The 16,545-nt window shown below is 39.7% G+C and overlaps 1 protein-coding gene across 2 annotated transcripts in view; it reads right to left on the reverse strand.

The window, feature by feature from the left end:
- LOC140732236 (cilia- and flagella-associated protein 69-like) overlaps positions 1 to 16,545 on the reverse strand; it is a 127,841-nt gene that overhangs the window by 23,251 nt on the left and 88,045 nt on the right. For both annotated transcript variants that reach the window (XM_073054572.1, XM_073054571.1), the window contains exons 18-20: positions 3,655 to 3,792; positions 3,193 to 3,269; positions 1,632 to 1,829 (exon numbers count right to left, since the gene is read on the reverse strand). In XM_073054572.1, the coding sequence (XP_072910673.1) occupies positions 1,632 to 1,829; positions 3,193 to 3,269; positions 3,655 to 3,792 (413 nt within the window). The remainder of the gene's footprint in view (positions 1 to 1,631; positions 1,830 to 3,192; positions 3,270 to 3,654; positions 3,793 to 16,545) is intronic.

The raw sequence follows: 16,545 nt of genomic DNA on the forward strand, positions 1-16,545 counted from the left end.
GATCGAGGCAACAGTGAGTCTCTCCTCTAGGTTTCACCCACAGGCCTACAGCCAGATGGAGTGGGTGAACCAAAATGTGGAATATACCCTAAGATGCCTGGACTCTACGAGACAGTACAAGTGCAGCGACCATTTGATGTGGGCAGAGGTCAGCCATAACACTTTACCGCATTTGGCACATGGGATGTTTTCTTTCAAATGCCAATTTGGGTACTCTCTGACTCTCTTCTCTAAGCAGGAGGCCAAGGTTGGGGCTCTTGTGGCTGAAGATGTTGTCTGATGCTGCAAGGAGAGATAGACTAGGGCAAGTGATATTTTGTTAACTTCTACCCAGAAGGCTTAAATAAAAGGTAACCGCAAGAAAAGACAAGGACCAGTTTTGTAGCATAGGCAACGGGTCTGGCTATTGACTCAGGATTTGCCTCTCTGAGTGGAGTCCAGGAAATTGGCATCCAAGTTCATTGGACACATCAAGATTCTCAGTAAAGTAAACCTGGTAGCCTACACCTTGCATCTCCCCAAGTGCCAAAGATCAATCCTACTTTCCACATTTCCAACTAAAACCTGTGAACAGCCTGTTAGCCCCATCACCATCAGCCCCACCGCTACCCAGGTTTGTTGATGGGGAACAGGTCTTCACTGTGAGAAGAATTTTGGATTTACAAACTGTTCAAGGTGTTCATCAGTTCCTTGTGGACTAGGAGGGATTTAGACCAGGGGAACAGTGCTGGACTCCTGAAAGGGATGTTTTGGATCAGACTCTCATCCATGAATAAAATCATTATCTCTTTGAATAGCCAGGGCTGTCAGGAGTCAGCCACAGGGGAAGGGGTCCTGTTGCGACATGCACCCAACTGCGTCAGCTTCTGGGGTTTAGATGCTCCAACTCCCTGGTGTATGAATAGCAGGTGTGGCCCTTCAAAAGATTCAGGACCATCCTGCTAATTGACAATCATGTTTTAGGTGTCAAGAATTGAGTATTTAAGGAGCACCTGATTTGAGGTTCAGTGCTCAATCGTAAGCCTTACTAGTGATTTTTGTTTAGTGTTTGTTTTGTGCTCAGTTCTCAATCCAGTTTGATACTGTGTCTCAATCCTTGCTGATACTCCAGCATTTGGGTCCAAGTCATCTTCATTAAGTTCTCTCATCACAATACTCTGATAGAACTGCACCATAACTTCCTGAAGAATAATTCAGACATGCAATAAAGGCTTTTCGCATTTTATTATCACTTTATTTAGTGATACAGCATGGTAACAAGCCATTCCAGCCCACCGAGCTAATGCCATGGACCCATGTGACCAATTAACCTAACCCATACATCTTTGGAATCTGAGAGGAAACCAGAGTACCTGCAGGAAACCCCCAGGGTAAGTGGGAGAAGGTACAAGGTCATGACAGACAGCGGTGGAATTGAACTAGGGTCACTGATGCTGTAATAGCATTATGCTAACTATATGCTACTGTGCCACCCCACAACTAACTGCCTAAGCAGAAATAACTTTTATTCTATTTGGAAATAATATTTTCCCAATCAAATTTTAAGGAAATTTAAGTAAAATTCTCAAACCTGTCAACAAATATTTTATGTGTATCACATATCTTAATAAATTCTTCCAAATTCACCTTACCTTGCAATACATTCTGTGTTCATCCAGCAGTTCCCATTTTTGCTCGTTTTCAAGTATTTCCGTTTGATATTGTGCCACCCGTCTGCTAACATTCTTATAGTGCTTTGTTATAGTACGCAAACCCTCCGCGTCTCTGCTGATTGGATGGATGGCCTCCTGTTTAAGTTCCTTTTCAATTTCCATCCATACGCTTCCCACCTGTTATTAAATGCATGTGTTTCTTTAAAAAATATTTAACATTGCATAATCACTTCTTAGGCATGAAGGTAAGTTATATTCTTACTACTTTATGGTCAATCAATTTTTCAAATACTTATGCAAAAGCTAAATATTATGGATATTTGAAACCTGAAAAAGGCTGAACCGATTGAAAACACACAAATGCTCAATGAGTTAAAATGGTTTTCATTTCAGATTAAAGCTTTTTCTTTAGAATTGTAAAACAAAAATGTAAAATGGAAATTATGTAAAAATGGGGTAAAGACTGGAGAAAAGAAGGGCAGTGTAATGACAAAAAGAGTTGATGATCCAAGGAAAAAGATATGGTAATTGAACAAGGAAAGAAAGAATTATTGCCAGCACCTGCAGTCTGAGAAACAAAAAGATCAGTTGTAATTTCAAGTACCAACCTCTTCTGGAATGTTTGTTCCAAAAATAAAATGTATGACAGAATTTCATGCAGTTCAATACATTGGAATAAATAATTTGACAGAGAGACTATTTTCAAGATGTTTATGAAGGAATAATGTATTGAACTATAGATCTGCACTAATCAGAAATTGCTGTTCGATTTACACACAAATAATAGTGAGTGCACTTCACCTAACCATTACTTTCATAGAAAAATCATTGCCAAAATGTCAATGGAACAGGTCCTGATGACCAACTGGAGTATTATTGAAGCATTATCAGTTTGGGGGTATTACAGTGAATATGACTGACAGGCAAAGCTCTGTGCAACACACACACAATGCTGGAGGAACTCAGCAATCCAGGCAGCAGCTATGGAAAGTAGTACTGTGGATGTGTCGGGCCAAGACCCATCATCAGGACAGGAGAAAAAAGATGAGGGATGAAGGGTCTTGGCCTAAATCTTCGACTATGCTCATTTCCATAAATGTTGCCTGGCCTGCTGAGTCTTTCTAGCATTTTGAGTGTGTTGCTTGGATTTCCAGTATCTGCAGATTTTCTCGTTAGGCAAAACTCTGAAATAATTTTATTCTCCACCTCTATTAGAATACTGAAAACCTCGGGAATCTCTTTACTTTAAAAACCCAGTTCCCATCTAATATAATTTCAAAAGCTGTTGTTATTTGCATCAATAAGAATGCTTGCCACTTTTTGTTGTACATTCCTCTTCTAGAGAAAAGTCATCTATACAAGTACATGGATAGGGCAGCTTAATCGAGCCATGGGCCAAGTGTGGGCAGGTGGGACTAGCTCATCAAGCAATACAATTGGCATAGAACAGTTGAGCTAAAGAGTTTTTTTCTATCCCATATGACTCTATGACTCCATACTCCACTTAATTAAATTTTCATTATCTATGAAAAGAACTTACCTTCAAATCTAAGTAATGACGTACAATGGCAAGTGTAATTAAATCATTGGAGGATAATCCAGGAAGATCTTCAAAACCTTTCGAAAATGATAAATTATTTTTAGATTGAAGCACAATTATGCTTTGACAAATGCTTATTCTATAACTAAACACCTTGGCAATTTTCTGCATTAAAGGCAGTAAGTTAACAGAAGGTGCTGTTAATATTAATCCTATAAACATAACAAATAATGTAATATTAAATCTGGACAACTTTGCTGAGTCTGTGTTATCCACTATCTCAATGAATTCTGGATTTTTTTTTAAGATAGCCTTCAAATGATGCACAATGCACAATCAAATTTGTTAATGAACAGATTGCTGTTACATATTGATAATTTGCAATCTGGATTTTTTCAAATATCAGCTTACTTTTACTTGTTTGAAATGCTTAAATTTGTAATAGGCTGACTGTCTTCTTACCTAATTTACAGAAAATACAATAAATCTTCACCCTTGAATTTTCAGAAACATCAATCACTTCAGGGCTTAGGCAATTGTCTGGCAATGGTGTTATTCCATATTCTTCCTGGATAAGCCCAGTTAGGGACTTCTTGGCATCTAAATTGGTTAAAATTCCAGTTTGAAACATAAATGCATCTTTTCAAAAATACAACATATACAGTATGTTGCATGTAAATTAAACAATACAATTCATTAATGACCTAAAGAGTAGAATTCCATGTTACGTTTATGACTCCTGTCCTCAGTTTTAGTTTGTATGGTTTGCAATGAAAGGAGCTAATTAAGACTACTTTGGGAACTACCTTTTGACAGCCTGGTAGAAGTTAGCATAACACTTCACAGCACAAGTGATTAGGGTTCAATTCCCATCACTTCCTGTGAGGAGTTTATACATTTTCCCTGTGACTATGTGGGTTTTCTCAAGGGCTCTGCATTCCTCCCACATTCCAAAGAAGTATAGGTTGGTAAGGGTTGCTAAGTTGGTGGGATGCTATGTTGGTGTCAGAAACATGGTGGGCTGCCACTAGCACATCCTTGGACTGTGTTGGTCATTGATGCAAATGACACATTTCACTTTATGTTTTGATATTTCAAGGTACTTTTGACAAATAAGGCTAACCCTAATCTACCTAAACCAATATGAGTTAAATTAACTTCTCTTCTTCACTATCCCCGTCTAATAAAAATATAATTATTTTATACAAACAATGTTATTATTTCACAAGAGTAGCATCTTTCACTGAAACATTTTCTGGCTTACTGAATAATCATATTAATTTCACTGACATAACCTTTTGCTAATTAGTTGCTGACTGTTCTTCTAAATGCATTGGCATGTTCAGCAGCAATTCTTCATGAAAATAGCATACAAAAACACTTTGAAAATTCAATACTTTGATAGTTTTAATTTCTGCAATAAACATAGAGATCACTTAACTTCACTTGGGGTGTGGAGTTTGCAAAAAGGTAAAAAAAAGATTTATTTATTTTATTTAGTGCAATAATTTTCTGGTAGGAAAGAGGCTGAGCAGAACTGCTACCCATTTTCCTGCATCAAATGATATGTACGGGGATCTTCTAAGCTAAACCAATAATTTTAAACTTTATGCTATTCAAATGTATCTGTCAGTTTTTTAAGAACCCAGAAATTAAGAAGTGTTGTTGATGATGATGAAGAAGGTTATTGTAGAATACAGGGCAATCTTGATCAGTTAGGAAGTGGGCAGAGAAGTGCTGAATGGTTTTCCATACAGTGAAGTGTGAGGTAATGCAGTTTGAAAAGTCAATCCAACATAGTGCAGAACTTGGACTACAAATGGCACTAGAGTGTGTAATAAAATAGAGGGGCCAGGGAATACAATTGTATAGTTTGTTGAAAGCAGCATCATAGATAGACAGAATGATGAAAAGCTGTTTAGCATGCTGGTCTTAATTGCTCAAGGATTTGAGTATAGAAGTAGGGAAATTATGCTGGTGAGGCTGCACTTGGTTGACCTGTTACAGATGACTGGAACGGTTAAACTGGAAAGAGTGCAGAGAAGAGTTCTGAGGATGTTGTCAGGACTAGAAGGCTTGGAAGGTTAGCCAGCTAGGTCTTTGTTCATTGGCATATAGGAGAATGAGGAGCAATGTTACAGAAGTGTTCAAAATTATGAGAGGCCATAGATAAGGTGGTTGGTACGTCTCTCATTGAGGGTAAGGGAGTCCAAGGCTTAGAGTGAAAAGTGAAAGATTTAAAAGGGCACTGAGGGATAACATTTTTATGCAGAGGGTGGTGAAAATATGAAATGAACTTGCAGTAGTGGTTGCTGTAGGTGGAATCGTATAATTTAAGAAATACTTGAATAGGTACTTTTATAAAATAGGTGCAGAAGTAGACCATTCGGCCCTTTGAGCCTGCACCGCCATTTTGAGATCATGGCTGATCATCTACTATCAATACCCGGTTCCTGCCTTGTCCCCATATACCTTGATTCCCCTATCTATAAGATACCTATCTAGCTCCTTCTTGAAAGCATCCAGAGAATTGGCCTCCACTGCCTTCCGAGGCAGTGCATTCCAGACCCCCACAACTCTCTGGGAGAAGTTTTTCCTTAACTCTGTCCTAAATGACCTACCCCTTATTCTCAAACCATGCCCTCTGGTACTGGACTCTCCCAGCATCTGGAACATATTTCCTGCCTCTATCTTGTCCAATCCTTAATAATCTTATATGTTGCAATCAGATCCCCTCTCAATCTCCTTAATTCCAGCGTGTACAAGCCCAGTCTCTCTAACCTCTCTGCATAAGACAGTCCTGACATCCCAGGAATTAACCTTGTGAATCTACGCTGCACTTCCTCTACAGCCAGGATGTCCTTCCTTAACCCTGGAGACCAAAACTGTACACAATACTCCAGGTGTGGTCTCACCAGGGCCCTGTACAAATGCAAGAGGATTTCCTTGCTCTTGTACTCAATTCCCTTTGTAATAAAGGCCAACATTCCATTAGCCTTCTTCACTGCCTGCTGCACTTGCTCATTCACCTTCAGTGACTGATGAACAAGGACTCCTAGATCTCTTTGTATTTCTCCCTTACCTAACTTTACACTGTTCAGATAATAATCTGCCTTCCTGTTCTTACTCCCAAAGTGGATAACCTCACACTTATTCACATTAAACGTCATCTGCCAAGTATCTGCCCACTCACCCAGCCTATCCAAGTCACCCTGAATTCTCCTAACATCCTCATCGCATGTCACACTGCCACCCAGCTTAGTATCATCAGCAAACTTGCTGATGTTATTCTCAATGCCTTCATCTAAATCGTTGACGTAAATCGTAAACAGCTGTGGTCCCAATACCGAGCCCTGTGGCACCCCACTAGTCACCACCTGCCATTCTGAGAAACACCCATTCACCGCTACCTTTTGCTTTCTATCTGCCAACCAGTTTTCTATCCATGTCAATGTCTTCCCCCCAATGCCATGAGCTTTGATTTTACCCACCAATCTCCTATGTGGGACCTTATCAAATGCCTTTTGAAAATCGAGGTACACTACATCCACTGGATCTCCCTTGTCTAACTTCCTGGTTACATCCTCGAAAAACTCCAATAGATTAGTCAAGCATGATTTACCCTTGGTAAATCCATGCTGGCTCGGCCCAATCCTATCACTGCTATCTAGATATGCCACTATTTCATCTTTAATAATGGACTCTAGCATCTTCCCCACTACTGATGTTAGGCTGACAGGTCGATAGTTCTCTGTTTTCTCCCTCCCTCCTTTCTTAAAAAGTGGGATAACATTAGCCATTCTCCAATCCTCAGGAACTGATCCTGAATCTAAGGAACATTGGAAAATGATTACCAATGCATCCGCAATTTCCAGGACCACCTCCTTTAGTACCCTAGGATGCAGACCATCTGGACCTGGGGATTTGTCAGCCTTCAGTCCCATCAGTCTACTCATCACTGTTTCCTTCCTAATGCCAATCTGTTTCATTTCCTCTGTTACCCTATGTCCTTGGCCCATCCATACATCAGGGAGATTGCTTGTGTCTTCCTTAGTGAAGACAGATCTAAAGTACTTATTAAATTCTTCTGCCATTTCTCTGTTTCCCATAACAATTTCACCCAATTCATTCTTCAAGTGTCCAACATTGTTCATAACTATCTTCTTTCTCTTCACATACCTAAAAAAGCTTTTGCTATCCTCCTTTATATTCCTGGCTAGCTTGCGTTCGTACCTCATTTTTTCTCCCCGTATTGCCTTTTTAGTTAAGTTCTGTTGTTCCTTAAAAATTTCCCAATCATCTTCAGTTCATACAGTTCATACAATCATCAAACAGTTTAACATGTGGCTAAGGAGTTGGCGCAGGGCTTCAGATATTTGGATCATTGGGCTCTCCTCCAGTTAAAGTGGGACCTGTACAGAAGAGACAGTATTGGAAGGACAGGGCTTAGAGGAATTATGGGCCAAACTAGGAAATTAGGACTAGCTAGTTAGGCACTGTTGATGGCATGGACAGTTTGGGCTGAAGAATCTGTAAATGTGTGGTGTTGCTCTGTGACTCCAATACTCTAATCCCCTAATTTAGAGTAAAGATGTATTTTGTGAAGAGATTAGATCTTGTCTATAGGTAGAATGACTTTGCTGGGAAGTTTTTAACACCATGCAAAGGAGCAGAATTAGGCCATTCATCCCAGTGAGACCGCTCCGTAATTCAATCATGGCTGATTTATTATCCCTCTGAACTCTATTCTCCTGCCTTCTCCCCATAATCTTTGATATCCCTACTAATCAAGAACCTAATTGCCACAGTGTCTGAGGAGACATTGGATTGTGTAGCAGTACAGAGATCTCAGAAGAAGTGAGCAGAGCCAGTTGGGACATTCTACATGCCACAGTTCTAGACGAGATGTTGGATTGTGCATAATCCAACCCTCTTCCCAGGTACAAAACTGCCCAGTGCATCACCAGCACCAGCCTATACACCATCAAGGAGACAAATACATAAGGATGCTAGAATAGGGCCAGTAACATCAGGAAGGATCACACCCACCCTGTTCATGTACTGTTTGTCCCACTCGCATCAGGGAGGAGTCTATATAGCATTCACATCAGTATCACCAGACTTAGAAAAGCTACTTTCCCTGAGCAGTAAGGTCAATCAACACCTCCTCCCACTAACCCACCCCTCTACACACTTCACTGGATCCAAAGTCAAAATTATTTAATTCTTCTTTACACTTGTGTACTGGAAATGACATTAAACAATCTTGAATCTTGGATCTTGAATGGAAATAGGCAATTGACACGGCCAATAAAAGGAAGTTAGGTCTAAGCAGGATGGCCATTGTGGGAGTAGGTCAGAGCAGGGAGTTCAGACTTTTGGCTTATAGAGGATTCGGTGAGGAGAGACAAAGGCTGGAAGTAGATTTTTTCAATTAATTTTTCTTTCATTCTTATTGCACAGTTAGAGCTGTGGGGATGCCAGTCAGAATGTGGGATGTGGGAAGTGAGGGAGACCTCCAATGTCTCTGATGACTACACCTGCAAGAAGTGCATCTATCTGAAGCTTCTATCAGACCTTGTTAATGAATTGGAGCTGGCACTGAATGAACTCTGGATTATTTGGGAGGAGGCTAAGTGGTTGATTAGCAGGACATATAGGGAGGTAGTTACACCCAAGGTGCAGAATACAGGAACTAGTTGACCAACGGGGGGGAATTGGGATAGGCAGCCAGTGCAGAGTGTCCTTGTGGCCATTCTGCTCTGCAACAGGTATACTGCTTTGGATAATATTGGTTGGGGGAGGGAGGGGAATGATCTGGCAGAGGAAAGTCATAGTGCTCAGGTCACTAACACTGAGTCTGTTTCTATGGTTCAGAAAAGAAAGGGGGAGAAGGGGCAAGCTGTAGTGATAAAGGATTCATTGGTAAGGGGAACAAACAAGAGGTTCTGTTGATGAGAATGAGATTCTGGATGATATGTGCCTCCAGGTACCAGGGTCAGGGTCATCTCTGGTCACGTCCACAGCATAACGAAGTGGGAGGGTGTTCAGCCAGGGGTCATGGTCTACAACAGCACCAATGACATGGGTAAGAAGAGGTCACAAGGTCCTTCAAAGTTAGTTCAGGCAGTTAGGTGCTAAGTTCAAGGACAGAACCTCCAGAATTGTGATCCCAGCTTTGCTACATGTGTCACTTGCTAGTAAGCGCAGGATTAGGAAGATCATACAGTTTAACATGTGGCTAAGGAGTTGGCGCAGGGCTTCAGATATTTGGATCATTGGGCTCTCCTCCAGTTAAGGTGGGCCCTGTACAGAAGGGACAGTATGCACATGAACTGGAAGGGGGACTAATATACTTGTGGGAAGGTTTACTAGTGCTATATGGGGTGGAGTTGGGTTGAAACTGCAGTTGTAGGGGGATGGAAACCAGAGAGCCAGAGTAGGTAGTGGAGAGGTTGTGGAGAAAGATGTTGTTAAGCCTACATACAAAGTCAGAAATCAGAAAAGTCTACAGAAGTGAGGCAAAGAAGCAGTGGAGTCATGGACCATATTCAGCTTACAGAGGAAGCTGTTTGCTATCCTGAGGCAAATTATGATAAATCCCCAGAAGCTGACAAAGTGTTCCCTCAGAAACTGTAGGACCCTAGCACAGCAGAGCCTAATTTGGAGTATTGTATCCAGTTTGGTCACCTACCTACAGGAAAGATATCAGTAAGATTGTAAGAGTGCAGAAAAAAATTACAAGCATGTTGTCAGGACTTGAGGACCTAAGTTATGAGGAAAGGTTGAATAAGTAGTATTTTATTCCCTAGATTGTAAAAGAATATGGGGACATTTGACAGATGTATACAAAATTATGAGGGTTAGAGATAGGGTAAATGCAAGCAGGCTTTCTCCTCTGAGGCTGGGCAAGGCTAGAACTAGAAGTCATGGATTCAGGGTGAAAGGTGAAATTCTTAAGGAGAACATGAGGGGAAACTTCTTCACTCAGAAGGTGCTGACAGGGCAGAATCAACTGGCAGCAAAAATGGTGGATGCGGGTTTGATTATAACATTTGAGAGAAATTTGAATGGGTACATGGATGGGAGGGGTCTGGATGGTTATGGCCCAGGTGCATGTCTAGACAGATTAATAGTTCAGCATTACTAGAAGTGACATTCTTGTCACTTCCTAAACTACACATTGCATCTACCTGTATATCAGCTGTCCCATCCTCTGCCCTATCACTCCAGTTTCCCCTGCCATGTTTGTATAAACCTTCACCAACAGATTTAGCAAAGCTGCCCTCAAGGATACTGGTCCCTTTCAAGTTGAGGTCTAAACTGTTTCTTTTGTACAGGTCATACCTTCCCCAGAAGAGATCCCAATGATCCAGAAATCTGAAACCCTGCTTCCTGCATCAATTCCTCTGCTGAGGATTTATTTGCCAAATCATTCTATTAAGACCAGAAGACACAGGAGCAGAATTAGGCCATTTAGCCTATCGAGTCCGCACTGCCATTTCATCATGGCTGATACCAGATCTTATTCACCCACATACACCTGTCCTCTCACCATATCCCTTGGTGCACCAACCAATTTGGAACTTCTGCTTTGAATATACCCACAGACTTGGCCTTGACTGCAGTCTGTGGCAGAGCATCAAACAGATTCACCACTCTTTGGCTAAACAAATTCCTCTTTACCTTTGTTCTAAAAGGTTGCCCCTCAATTTTGAGCCTGTGCCCTCTGGTTCTGGATACCCCCATCAGAGGAAACATTTCCACATCTACCTTATCTAGTCCTCTCAACGTTCAGTAGGTTTCGATGAGATCCCCATGTATTCTTCTAAATTCCAGTGAGTATAGGCCCAAAGTTGCCAAATGCTCCTCATATGTTAACCCCTTCATTATTGGAATTATCCTCATGAATCTCCTCTGGATTCTCTCCAAAGACAATATATCCTTTCTGAGCTAAGGGGCGCAAGACTGTTGACAATACAAGTGCTGCCTGACTGATGTCTTATAAAGCTTCAGCATTATCTCCTCATTTTTATATTCTATTCCCCTTGAAATAAATGCCAATATTGCATTTGCCTTCTTTACCACAGACTCAACCTGTGAATTAACCTTCTGGGAGTCTTGCATGAGGACTCCCAAGTCCCTTTTCACTTCTTATCCTCACTGGCATCTTGCACAAGCAGCAATTCTGATATTACTACCCAGAGATTCTAGATTAAAAATTTCAAACACTTGAGGCAGCAGAGGAGATATCAGTCCTCAGAAAAGCTCATATTATGTTTGTAAATTGCTTGGAAAATGGTCCACAAGAAACAACCTTTGCCAGAAATTAAGTCTACCTGGCTGCACTGTAATGCATACAAAATACTGGAGGAAGTGTGGTTATGATTACTTGGCTGCACTATATGGGAGCAGTGGAACATTACAGATTTTGGAACTATAAACATAACAGGCATACAAAATAGAGAAACACAAACTGAAGTGAGAATACCTTATGTTTTGCAATTATGGAGAACAAAACTGGTGTGTTTAGGAAGGTTACTCTGGCCATTTTGACTCTGATAAGAGCTTAACCTACAAATATTTTATGGAAAAGAAGAAAAATGCAATAACTACCTCATTAAACATTCCTACATTTCAATCGGTGAATACCATAAGAGAGGCAAGCCTCACTTTAGAGGTGACAGTTCCTTTTGCAGTGAACTGGGTTGATTATAGAGTCATAATATTATAGAGTAATGCAACGTGGAAACAGACCCTTCAGCCCACTGGTTCATGCTGACCACAGCAGCATCCCTGCAGACCCAGTTGCCTGGATTTGACCCATAGCCCTCACAGTTCTTTCCCTACATACATTTATCCAAATGCCTCTTAAATGTTGCAATTGTACCCGCCTCAACCACTTTTTCTGGGAACTCATTCCAGGTACTCATCACCCTTTGTGCAAAGAAGTTACTTTTCAGCTCTCTTTTAAATCTCTCCCCTCTCATCTTGTATCTGTGTCCTCTAGTTTTGGGCTCCTCAACCCTGGGAAAAGACTATGACCATCTCCCATTCTCCTACACTCCAAGGAATAAAGATCCATCCAATCTCACCCTATAACTCAAGCCCTCTAATCCAGGCAGCACCTTGTCCATCTCTTCTGCACCCTCTCCATCTTGACAGAGTGTTTCCTATAAAAGGGTGACCAAAATTGTACACAATACTCCAAATGCAATCTCACTAATGACTTGTATAACTGCAACATGTCCTTATTCATAAATTTGATGTCCTGACTGATGGCCAGCATGCTGAAAGCCTTTTTTACCATCTTGCCCACTTGCACAGCTGCTTGAAATGAACTGAGCATTTGTTCTCCAAGGTCCCTCTATTCCACAACCTTCGTCAGTGCCCTATCTTTCAATGCAAGTCCTATTCTGGTTAGACTATACAAAATGCATCACTTCACACTTAACCAAGTTGAAATTTATTTGCCATTCCTCAGTCCATTTCCCTAATTGTTCAAGATCTCTCTGTAAATCAATATAACCTGTTTCACTATCAACAAGACCCCCAAATTTAGTATCATCAGCGAACTTGCTAACTGTGCCATAAACAGTACATTCACATCCCAATCATTTAACAGAAGTCACGACACTAATCCTTGGGGCACCCTAAGGTACAGGGCACCAGATGAAGAACTGACCTTCAAATATCTCCCATCCCCCACACTTCCTGTCAACAAGCTAGTTCTGAATCCACCTCGCTAGCTCACATGTGGCCCTATCTTTCAGATCAGCCAGCCATGCAAGACCTTATCAAAGGCCTTGCTAAAGTCCATATAGAAAACATTCACTGCCCTGCCTTCATCTATCCCCTTACTGTCTCTTCCAAAGACACCAAAAGATTTGTCAGACATGACCCCCTGTTCCAGAAAACTAGTTGGTTACAAAGAAGTAAACTAATCTAAGCAGTTATTATCTGATGCCATAAGGACAGAACATTGGAACAATTAATTTGACTGAGGTTAATTTAAGGAAAGAAAGTCTGTATCATTTTACAGTGATACTGTTGATGTCCAGATATATGTAACTCAACATCAGCTTTTCAGAAATTTCCATGTGGATTAATGTATTCAGTTCTAAAGGCAGGATGTAGTTGGGCAGGTGAAAGTGCAGAGAATATTCACCAAGATGTTGGCTGGATTGAAGCACTTTAGTTAAGGAGGAAGATTGAATAGGCTGTATTTGTTTTCCCTGAAGTAAAGTAGGCTGAGGGATGACCTGAGAGAGACGTAAAATTTTAAGAGGCATAGATAGTTCAGTTAGTATCTTTATTCCTGTGGTAGTGGTATCAAAAATCAAGAGGGCATAGGCTTGTGAGAGGAAGGAATTTTAAGGGGACTTAATGGCATTCATTGTTACATAGACAGTGGTTGGTTCCGGGAACTCCCTACCAGAAAATGTGCCACAATCATTACATTTAAGAGACATTTACACGGGTATTTAACTAGACAAGGTGTAGAATGATATGGACCTAATGCAGGCAAATGGAATTAGTGCAAATAGGCAAATTTGTTGATGGGCCAAAGGGCATGTTGTTTTGCTGCAAAACTCTTATGATTCTACTTATTTGAAAAAAAATTAATTAAGAAAAAGCCAGTTGTTTAAATTATGGATTTGGTAGCTTTGAGAAAACAATCACTGTGAAAACCAGTACTCTGTGATTCATAAAGATGGATAAATCACAGCTGGCATTTAAATGGTGTATGTCAAACACAAATGTAGAATAATTCTTCAAAATTAAATTGTGCCCATTACAACTGTGCAGATGCATAGACACCGGAAATAAGGTAATTCTTTAGAAAGAAAGAAGTTGTTTAATTTTTTTGTTAATGGTTTGAATAATTTTGCTTAATATTTCTGTGAACTCTAGACCAAAAATTTGGCTCTTCAATGTCCAATCAACTGGGCTAAAAATACACTCTAGCCCATCATTAACTTGACGTTCCTGATAAGAATCAGAAAGATACAAGTTCAAGGTAAAAACTTTTTGACTATTTCGTGCAGGACTGAGTGATTACAATATCAATATATTCTGAATGTGACACTAAATTGAGCTCTTCTTTTCCTGTTCAAATGAACATTTGCTGTTTTAGTATTCTTTAAAAAAGTAGTAGCTCTTCTAATAATCTGGGCATAAATTGGACCTTGCTATGCACAAATTGACTTAAAATTTATCTACATAACAGCAGTTAAAATGTAAATTCTTTAATAGTGGAGCACATTCAGATCCTGAAAGGATATGATAACTCATAAAAAACACATGTATTTTGCTTCGATTTTTTTTTTGAAGAGGTAAATTATTGGTTTGGAATGTCCTGGGGATAAGATAACATGACATAAAATGTTAGCACTTCTTTATGCATCAAAGACATCTAAAACTAAAGAGAAATTTTAAATAATACAGAATACGAGTCCATTTTAATGTCCTTTAATCTAATGGTTCTAATGGGAATAGACAATTTAAAGGCAAATTAAGTAAATTCATCTAATTGTTTCAAATAATTAGATTTTTGTTCATTAGATAACATAACAGATGGAGGATGCATTAAAATAGTCCTGGCCTACTATTTCATTTTGGCAATAATTATATCACATCAAACTTACATGAGAAAAAACATAAGTGTTCCACTCACTGGTAAAATGTAGTTCCATTGACTGGATTTTGGCAACAGAGTGTTGTGCACTGCTAATACCATATGCTATTTATTGCTAATGACCAAGGATGGATTTCAAGTCAAGACTTCTTTACTAGGGGAATGTACTAAACGTTTAGATCTCAAAGTTCAAAATAAATTTATTATCAAATTATGTACTACCTGGAGATTCATTTCCCTGCAGGCATTCACAGGGGAAAAAATACAAAAAGAATTTAACAAAAATCTATACATAAACAGATAAAGACTGGCAAGCAGCAAATGTGCAAAAGACAAACTGCAAATAACAAATAATACTGAGAACACAAATTGTAAAGAGTCCTTGAAAGTGAGTCTGTAGATTGTAGAATTGGTTCAAAGTAATGGTGAATGAAGCTATCCACAAGGTTATCTCATAGCACACTAAACAATGACTCTATTCTATAATTTAATTGTTTTCTAAAATGAAGGTTTTTAAATATTTGGATATGCTATACCCATTATTCAGTTGTTTAATCTTAATGACACTTATTTCGGTATCACCGCTTATTTTTATGGAATAAAAGTTCTGAGAAAAGACAGTTACTGTTGCAGATCTGGGAACCAAAGTCTAGGTAGCAGAGATGGTGGGAGTGGATAATGGCTGGCATAAAGGGTACTTAATGTGTATTTAATGAAAACTCAGACAGAATTGATTGTTGATAAGAGAGAATATCAGAAATAATTAGGAGAGCATAAAGTAATAATGGAAATATCTTTGGGAAATAAGATTAAGAAGAAGCCCAAGATTTTTATGTGTGTATCACCGGCAACGGTAGCCAAGGGAAGAGAATGTCACCTTAGGGATCGAGAGGTTAATTTGTGTGTGGAGCCTGGCAATATGGGTGAGGTCCTAAATGAATTCTTGTCATCTTTATTATGTTTGCAATTCTAAACTGAAGGAAGCCTGTGATGAAGTGAGCAAAGTTGCAGAAATATTTCACAAGAATGTTGTTAGGTCTGGACAGCCAAAGTAGAATCTGAATAAGCTGGGACTACTTCCCCTACATTAAGGGAGAATGAAAGGGAAATCTTATAGACATATGTAAAGTCATGAGAAGACAAAATAAAAGTGGGTTGTCACAGTCAATTTTACCAGGACAGCAGAGACTAAAGCTTGAGGACATAGGTTCAAAGTGAGAGAGAAAAGATTTAAAGAGGACTTGTGAGGACCTTTCCCCCCCACACAGAGAGTGGTAGGTATATGGAACAAGCACTTGACCAATTAGGCATTGTGCACTGGCTACACTGGCCAAATGCATTCTTGCAAACAAAGCATTGTAACCCTTACAATGGATTGATGCTTACCTACTTGACTAAGGTTAATTCCTCAAGAAAACTTGGAATTTTCAATTAAATTTGTGGTCACCTTCATAGGTACAATAATCATTGTCACAAATTTTGATTGTAACTCAAACTCCTATAGAGGACGTAAAGATTTAGAAACCACAAGTGATAAAGGCAGACACCTGTGGGCATACCCAGATAGCTGTGTATAACTTTGTTCAGCCTTCAAATATTCACCTTAGTCAAATGTGGGTTGAGTAGCCAGAACTGCTAACATATAAGCATATAGTGAACGCAACAATATCAGAAATGTGATCCATTAGAGGACACACTAAGTAGAATCCCTCCTT

Source organism: Hemitrygon akajei, chromosome 8 (genome assembly GCF_048418815.1).
Source record: "Hemitrygon akajei chromosome 8, sHemAka1.3, whole genome shotgun sequence".
In the NCBI taxonomy this organism is placed as follows: Eukaryota; Metazoa; Chordata; class Chondrichthyes; order Myliobatiformes; family Dasyatidae; genus Hemitrygon; species Hemitrygon akajei.